General features: G+C 36.3%; 1 protein-coding gene across 1 annotated transcript; it reads right to left on the bottom strand.

The window, feature by feature from the left end:
• Positions 1–2,096: 2,096 nt before the first annotated feature.
• LOC103833052 (F-box/LRR-repeat protein At1g48400) lies at positions 2,097–6,813 on the bottom strand. The gene is made up of 3 exons (XM_009109149.3): positions 2,990–6,813; positions 2,761–2,901; positions 2,097–2,669 (listed from the first exon to the last, which is right to left on the bottom strand). Exons 1-3 carry the CDS (start codon positions 3,911–3,913, stop codon positions 2,340–2,342), a joined length of 1,395 nt encoding a protein of 464 aa, XP_009107397.1. The 5' UTR covers positions 3,914–6,813; the 3' UTR covers positions 2,097–2,339.
• Positions 6,814–9,167: the final 2,354 nt, after the last annotated feature.

Below are 9,167 nucleotides of genomic sequence, written 5' to 3'. Positions count from 1 at the left end.
ATATTTTCAACTGAGGGTGACTATTTTGGCGATGGTTGGCTCATCTACCACAGTCCTCCACTGATCTATACATCAATGTATGTTCCTTGTGACCCACTTATGAGATGGAAAGCAGGAAATATATATACCCTTCAAATCCACAGTATGAATTATCCCATGTGTCTTTGTAACATGTAATAGCAGGTGCTGCATCCCTACTTTTAAACATTGTTGGTATAAATTCACAATAACATAATGAGATTAAAAGAAATGAAAATTAATATACCACTCTTTTGAAATTCAATCAAAAATTCAAACCTGTAACCAAGTGTAGAAGTGCAAGTCAGTGACTTTGAGGCGGCTGGCGGTTCGATTCATCCAAGTGAATGTTAAAGCTTTGACTTTGATCAACATAGCATCCACGACCATCATCCATCTTGACCAAAGTTTTTTTTTTCTAACTTCCCAAGTAGTTCTGAGTTGAATTGCAAGATGAACGAAGTGAAATCTTAGACTTTAGGAATACGACAAAAAAAAAAATTAAGCATTATACTTGTAAATAGCTTTCAGACCAAGAACATTTTTCATTCTGGGAATTCAAAATCCTATTTAGTTCAATCGTGAAGAAGATGTCTACTCACGATTGTGAATTCACCACTGAGTAAGCCAAAGACACAAAATGAGTAAACAATTACAAAAATGCTACCATGTCAATTTAAATATCTCAGTAACGTAGATGTATTCGGAGAGGCCATCAACAGCCAATTTAAATATCCCAGTAACTTCGAAGACATGTGTACATTCGTTGTGCAGTGGGATTTCAGTCTCCTCAATGACCGAAAAAAGCTAACCTAAGCGCGAAACATCATTGATAACATCCTCCAACCTGATCAAATCCTTCACCACCAAAACCTAGTCAAATTCTTGACCAGCAAAACCTAATAGATTCATTCTTCACCAAAACCTAATAGAATCCTTAATCCACTCGAATAATTATTCTATTTAACAAATAACAAATGGCAAGTTAGTCTCTCACTTTCTTATAACCTTTCAAAAAGAAATTATTATCCAATTTTCTACATCGTCTTTCATACTTTTTGTTTCTTTGTTAATATTTTTGAGTGAAAAACTTTCTTAGAGCTACAAACGTAGATGCTATATGTAATTTGAGGTTTAATGTTTAAAATCATCTCCAACTTACATATATATTCATTTTTATAATAACATTTAAAGACAAGACTACTCGAACTTATCTTTATTTTTTCTCTAAAATAGATATTACTATTTGTTTCTTCTATTCATTAACGAATAAATAATATTAATTCTTTTGTTTTATGTTTTTAAATTTATTAACCTTAGGTTTGTTCATTAATATGTTTAGTTCTAGCCTTCTAGGTATTCAGTTTCTGTTTGGAGCATATTTATTTTTGTTTCAGGTTTGTTTCCTACTCAGTTGCGGATTTAAGGTCTTTTCAATTCAAGACTGTATAGTAAGTGGATTAATTTGGTAAAATATTTAATCAATTCTACAAACATGGGTTCTGAAATATGAGAATTTAGTTTTTACTGTAGAGGCATCATCTATAATATTAAATTGGCTATTTCGTTATAGGGTTTTAAATTTTAACCCAACGAGATAAGCAAAACTAACCTTCTACTTTGATAAAAATGATCGTCGAGATCCACATCCACCAATACTCGAATACGATGGAAAAATCTTTGCCTAGTTCTTGCAAAATCAATAGAAATCGATGTTTCTGCAATCATTCTTCCACAAAATAGTTATGTACTTTTAAAGCGCCAAAATGAGCATCTAAGTGTCTTGTTAAGTCAGAGAACAAAAAAACCGTTTAAGTTTCTGTTTTTTCACACCTGACAGATAGTGTGCGACTAAAAAAAGTGGAAACCATCCATATTGGTGCTGTGAGCTTTCCGTGTGTGCGTCGACAAATTCTGGTCAATTAGTAGGATCTGTCAAGAGTACATATATAATCATATATAATCTATAATTATATATGCCCATTTTTAACTGATTCATTTGATATTTAAACGAGTAAGGCAGTGATTGAAAATTTCTGTAACTTCTTATTTCAAGTGGAATTGCTTGCTCCTACATCAACAGAAAAATAAACGTAAAGTATCAACAATACTTCAGTCAAAGGCAAAGAGTTCATCAATTTGTTCATTGGTGCGATCGTCCAGATACCAAAGGAAATAGGTTTGTGGGCAAAGACAATGTTGGTTCTACTACAAACAACGGCATATGGACAAAAAGATCACACACATACAAGGTTCCTAGCGAACGGTTCACTGGTGTTTAGAGTTTCGACAACGGCTGGAATCGCTGTGTCACTGCAAAATTAGATGAACATGATGTTGCACTTGGATGAAAGTCTTGGGAGAGACAGCAGATTAGCTTGCAAGACTTCACGGTTGTTGTTATTCTCGTCTGCGTCAACACAAACTTTCACGGTTTCAAGACATTCCAACTTGCCCAAGAAATGTCTCATCTGTTTAAGCTCTTGAAAAGAACCTCCATACTCTGAAATCTCTAGCACCTTCACATGACATGTCGATAAACAACAACTTTCTTCCTCATCCTTTACAGTTCTCCTCTTCTTATTCTTATGCTCCTCAGGGCTGCAAGGGCATGCATCTCCGCATCTATTTGTTACTCTGTGCACAAGACCCTGAAATCAAGAGAGACCAAATTGACGTCGTATAATGGGAAACAACAACCACAACAGAAAACAAAATATATTAGTGAAAGTAAATAAATACCTTGATGACTAAAGTGTGTAGATTTGGACAACTCTCGAGCAGAAGAGGCATCACTTGCCAGCCATGTGCCTTGTCACTCTCGATAGATAAAGTAAGGAGGTTGTTGAACACGGGTATGGACTCACAGCAGAGATGAAACAACTGACATACATATATAAGATCATCACATATAAGTTGCTAGCTCCACAAACCAAAAAAAGAAAAGAAAGTAGAAGAATAAAACTCTGACCTCAAGAGACTCAGGAGACAAGTGAAGGGTCCTAATGTTGCTTATACCCGCAACTAAACGTGTAATATCAGCAGATATACCTTCCGGCCGTCCATCATCATAATAATCATCATCATGATGCTCATCATAGACGCTTGAATCCCATAACATGAGATTCAGCTTGGCTTCGACGAGCATATCCAAATCGACAAAATCATACACGCTGGTGACATAACCAGAATAGTCAAGGAACACAAGACTTGGTGCTTTTAAAAAAACAGTGGTGTCTTCAGTATCCGAAAGCTTAACAGTAATCACAAGCCGCCTGAGGGATGCACTTTCCACGAAAGATGCGCAGCATGGCAGAGCCCAACGATGAGTTTCAGTTATGAGTAAGTCTTCCAGGACAGGGCAGCCATCGAGGAGCCGACCATAGTTGGGCCCATCAAGCCAAGTTGATAAGAGAGAAATCGATTTGAGCGCTGGAAGAAAAACACGATCGACTTCAAGAGCATATTCACCCGAGAGTGTGAGCTTCACCAGTGTGTTGCTCGTGAACAGCTCTCTCGATAGATAAACACCGTGACAGCGTGGGGTGGCGTGCAGGTGTAGCTCCGATAAACCGCGTTCCAGCGCTGTCCAAATCCAACGGCTGACACGAGAGTTATCATCGTCACGGCCACTTGTAGGAATATGAGAGAGAGAGAGTTTCTTGATGATGGGAGATTCGCTTAACAGCGCAAAAGTCTTGTCTACGAAATCAAAGAAGCGATGTGAACCGCTTGTTGCTTCTTCTGACTCATCAAAGCAAAGGCTGTCGATAAGACCCAGCAGATTCCTCCACCTCTTGGACAGAACCGATGTGGAAGCAGCAACCTTTGTCGGAACTAAAGACAGGATTTTCCCAAGAATCTCATCTGGCAAATTGCTGATCAGATCCACCATACCAAATCAATTACGATTTTACCTAAACCACGATTAGGGCTGCTCACAGTCGCTTCCCGTAAGCAAAGATGATCAATTCGAATTGAAAGAGAGGGTAACTCAGGGAAGAGTATTTGAGACAAACTCACACGCAGGAGGAGACGAAGGAGATTGATTGCATTCTAGATATATATTGTTATAGTTTCCTTTTTTTTTTCTGTCGGCTAATTTGTAGTTTTCACTTTCAGTTGTAGTTTCTTTTCCCAGTTACAATCACCATGGATTTAATCGATAGAATTTTTTTTTTGTCAATTATTCAATTGGTAGAAAGCCCAATCGACTATTACATTGAGAAACATAAATAAATGCAACCCAACCCAATTACAAACCGGAAAGAAAGTCTAATAATTGATCCAATTAAAAGGTCGGTTAACCCGCCCACGCGTCAAATCTCCTCCATGCTTGGTGAAAAGAAAGTCCAATAATTGATTAGCTACATGTATGAATTTAGAAAGAACGATAAAAAAATAGTAGAAGTTTACCTTTTTTTTTTTTTTCTGTTTCAGACTTGGGTGAATTGACTGTGACGTGAGTATTTATAGAAATTTTTATTATTAACTAGAGCCGGTGTCCGCGCGAAACATGTGTAATTAAAGTAATGTTTTATTAAAATTTGGTTTGAGTTAAGTTTGAAAGTGTGAGTTAAGTTTTGTTTTTTTGGATGTGTGAAGGTAGAAACAAAATAGTTTGACAGTAGAAATAAGTAATTGTCCAAAGGAAATAGAATTTGGTAGATAACGAAAAATAATTAAAATAAGATAAGACGTAGATGATGTCTGCGAGGTATATTGTGAATGGTCTTATAGAGCTGACACTTTCTATTGCAGGCGGACCTATTGATAAAAAGAATTTGGTTAGTACAGCTTTATTATTGAGTAGGGAGATTTTTGGTCGCCAGACTTACTGGTTGATTGCATCTTATGGTATAGAAGGTTGTTCGTGATTCTGGGGAGCCTGCTCTGAGTGAGCATCTGATCGTGATTCTGGGGGAGGGAGAGAAAGGAGTTTAGTATTTTTGGATAATGCTGTATTGTGTTGCAAATAATATTGGATTACCTGGTAAGTGAGGTAGACCGTTGTATATTTTTTGTAGACTATGTTTTTAACCCTTCCTATCTTTTGATCCTTTCTTTGTATAATTTTGAGGCCTGACTTGGTAGTAACTCGGGAAAGACCAACATAGAGCTGCCCATGGGTGAAAACAGGTTGTGGCAAATACAGTATGACACCTTTCAAACTCTGATCCTGATTTTTGTTAATTGTCATTGCATAACATAGCCTGATTGGAAATTGCCGCCTTTCTAAGGTGAACGGATGCTTAGTTACTGATTCACCTTGGAAGGAACACTTTATGTCCAACATGAGAGCCTGTAACTATTTCACCTTGGATAATACGCTCACCTAGGTAAGTGACAATCAGACGTGTTCCATTGCATAACTCCTTCTTTTGATTTAAATTCCTTAGGAGCATGAAAGGGGCACCCACTTTCAATGTAAGCTTATGTGCAGGCAGGCATGGAAAGCTCAATGAGTTTAAATACTCCACTGGGTACAATGTCTCGTTGTTCTCAGAGTCAGTGTCTATTATACCGAAGCTATCGGAACTGAGATATTCCTTTGAAACACCGTCAGCTTCAGATATCATGTATTCATTTATCTCATCTACCGTTTCGTTCCTTGGTGTGAGGATAGCCCTTTCTGTATAGTCTTGCTTGGTTCCTTTCTATTGGTCCGTTCCCCCGTAAGTAGTTTCTAGAATTTGTTTGTGTGGAGTTGAGCTGAGCTCCTCGACCAACATTCGGTCAATAAAATGAGTTGATCTTCTTCATCTTCATCAAATTCATTCATCTCAGTAGGTAGGGGGTTCCCGTCGCCAACCCTCAGGACGTAGATAGAGAACTCTTTCTCATCTTCGCTGAGGCGCATATTCTTCTGGCACATATTAAATTTTGTGTATATTTTTCACTTTATTCCGTACTCCTAGCAGCCGTCCACGTTTACGCTTCGTTGTGTTCGAACTTGATGACTTTGATATTGGAAAGAAGAATATTATTAATTAATAAAGTTATGATTATAAAGAGTACACATATATATTAAATAATTGTAATACATAGAACTTGATAAATTTTTTGAATGAAGAACTTGATAAATTAATAGGGTGTAAATAATTTTTTGACTATATATATCAAATTCTAAGAGCCTCAATTGGAACAATAAACTTCCTTCAAAAATAATATCTGTTTGTCAATCATAGAGTTTTAGCCGGCTAACTATCTAAAACTACGGAAAATTATTTGGCTTTGTCATTTTTTTTGTTGTCTGGTTAAGAATCAAATTAAATAAGATGTAAATAATTAAAAATGTATTAAAACTAAATATATATGAAACTAAATTTATGATAAACAGTGTAAAATGGTCCATAATTTGTATTTTAAAATTAAAAACATCACTACTATATAAAAAGGAAACCTACATTTGCAAACAATTATAATGATGTGCTTTTATATTTGTTTTATTAGAATTTTGGATTAGAGTATTAAACTAATATATCAATACTAATAATTTAAAATTATTATAGAAAATGGTATTACAAATATAAAAATTTAAACTTTAAAGAGAAGAGGAATCATATTCACAGACACTACAATAGTTATCTAAGACGTTAATGATACGTGATTGTGTGTAATATGAGCATTCTAAAAAGGATGATTTAATTAATTTCTCATGTTGAAGCAATTATGGGGTGTTGGCTTTATGCAAAAAACACTGTTTTTAACCAAGAACATACTGTCGTTTTCAGCTTTATGAATGTTCAAAAAGTTTTTTTGTTCAAAAAAAAAAGAAAAAAAGAATGTTCAAAAAGTTTATACTTTTAAGCTTTTTATTTCTGCTTTTTGCCCTTTGTTTCTGGGAATTAATTTTGTTTTCTTCTTCTATGACATTGACATATATTTCTCTAATTTAGTATATTGTTTACTATTTTGACGTTTTTATTATATTTCGACTTAAAGAGAATTTTTTATTCTAAAATAAATAACATTTTCAAGTTTCTATATAAAATTTATTAATAGTTAATGTTATATGACCAGTATTATTATACATTATATTTTATTATTGGTTTAATAGCAGATAGATAAATAATTAATGTTTTTTTAATATATAAAATATAAAAGTAAAAATAATAAAAAGGAACTTTAAGAAGTAATGTCAACATTATGTAAAATCAGTTATTTAGTATACATTATATTTTATTATTGGTTGAATAATAAATACTAGTGATGTTTTATTTAAAAAATGTAAAATATAAATATGTTGTTGTAAAATTAATACGGTTCATAGTTTGTATTTTAAAATACAAAAAAATCAGTACTATCTGAAAGGAAAATCTACCTTAGATTTAAGTATTAAATTAATATATCAATACTAATAGTTTTTGATTCAAAAATGAACTTGTAAATATTAAATACTTCCTAGAAGGGGAGGATCTTTGGAGGTTGATTTGACCATGGTGTTGGGAACAACACTTCCTTAAACAAAAGGAAGAATATTAAAATGATTGGTTAGATCGACCACAAAAAAATAGGTCAGCTAATTGGCTTTTGCGACGAAGGGTACAGCTTATTGATCGTAGACAATTTCTTACCAAATGACGTTAGCAGGTTTTCTCGTGGGATTCTGTATCTACGTGAAGAGTGCAGATGTTAATAACTTAATGGGCTGGGCTGCGAGATTGTTCTTTACCTGGCCCACCGGCAAATCGTAGCCAATTGATTCATTCATTCGATTTCGATTTCATTGAATTCATTCTTTACCTGGCCCACCGGCAACGAAGCCCAAACCTTTTATTGCAATTTTAATTCGAAGCCCAGTCTGCTAGTGACATGGCAATTTGATAAGTGGAGATTATTTTGCCCATGTGGCATCCCTTAGAAGCTCTCAAATTAGCATCTTTCATATAGTAGGATGATTTCAAAAAATATATTAAAAATAAAATATAAGATTTATTTTTTGGTAAAAATGTTAAATTTATTTACCATTTTCGAATTTTGACAGAACAACATAAGAACTAAGAAAAGACACACCGAAAGAAACTAAGAACAAAACAACAACAACGAATAACAAAAAGGAAGAACGCAAGAAGGCCTAGCCATGCAAGACATCACCACAGAGCATTGCGTCGACTGTAGGGAGAGGAAGAAAGAGACACCAATTACAGTTGTTGGATGAAAAAAAGTTGCTTTAAGCCCGAGAGCACGAACCCGATAGATTTGGCCAATTTTCGATGTTCACCTCTATAAAAGATGAGCAACTAACCCACACAAACCTCCAGACCGGGGAAGCCACTGCCGCAAAAACACCATCACGGAGGCTAGACTACACGAATGCATATATTGGGCACGAGAAACGACCATGATGCCACCGCTCCACACCAACCAAAGCAAGACAAAGACCATACGAGAAGCGGATGCACTCTCAACTCTCCACACACATTGCCACAGAAGTATACTCCACTCAGTTGACTAGACCGAGGGAAGAAAACTCCTCACGCGTACCCACCAACGAGAACCATCAGCAGGATCTCACAAAGGGGAGGACAGAGCTCCACAGGCCGTCAGCACTGCCAGAACATAAGCAGGTGATAAGGCAACACTGAGACTCGTTCTTCATATCCTGCAAAAGAGGGGAGAGCAATCTACCTCATCGACCAAGAGGCCAAAGAGGCACTGGGATGATGATTTTCCACACAAGCTACATTGAGAGAAGGAACGAAAGAGCATCAGAACTTCAAACAAGCGCCTTGCACCGTGCAGAGAACCTCGACTTTACTCTTTTGCGCCTCGAGGAAGATACCGTCGATAAAGAGTCGAGAGAACCCAAGAAGCGGAGTGAAGAGGCTCTGAATCGAGGAGAAGCAGAGCACCGGGGAACAGCGAAGTGAGAGGGACAGACAAAGATTGAGCAGTTTTCAGAGAAGAACAAGCTACAGCCGTGGACGACAGAGCTTAACCTCCAAACTTTAACCGCACACACTAACTCACGGAGTAGATAGCAGCCACACAGCAACAACTCATACGTGCACGCACCAACAGGATGACACAGAGGGAGACCTGTCACCGATCTTGAGCCGAAGATAGCCTCGCCTCCACAACAAGACGCCGAGCTGAGGAAAAACAAGAAGAGCTCGACTCCACTCGCTAACGAAGAGAAGCTTCAG

Source organism: Brassica rapa, chromosome A08, assembly GCF_000309985.2.
Source record: "Brassica rapa cultivar Chiifu-401-42 chromosome A08, CAAS_Brap_v3.01, whole genome shotgun sequence".
NCBI classification, from domain to species: domain Eukaryota; kingdom Viridiplantae; phylum Streptophyta; class Magnoliopsida; order Brassicales; family Brassicaceae; genus Brassica; species Brassica rapa.
This window is presented reverse-complemented; position numbering and strand designations above follow the sequence as displayed.

Excerpts from the sequence above, each read along its gene's own strand:
- LOC103833052 (XM_009109149.3), bottom strand. The coding sequence starts at position 3,913 with ATGGTGGATCTGATCAGCAATTTGCCAGATGAGATTCTTGGGAAAATC. Across the intron at positions 2,902-2,989 it reads TGTCTCCTGAGTCTCTTGAG|TTGTTTCATCTCTGCTGTGA; the intron begins GTCAGAGTTTTA and ends TATGTATGTCAG. Across the intron at positions 2,670-2,760 it reads TACACACTTTAGTCATCAAG|GGTCTTGTGCACAGAGTAAC; the intron begins GTATTTATTTAC and ends TCTTGATTTCAG.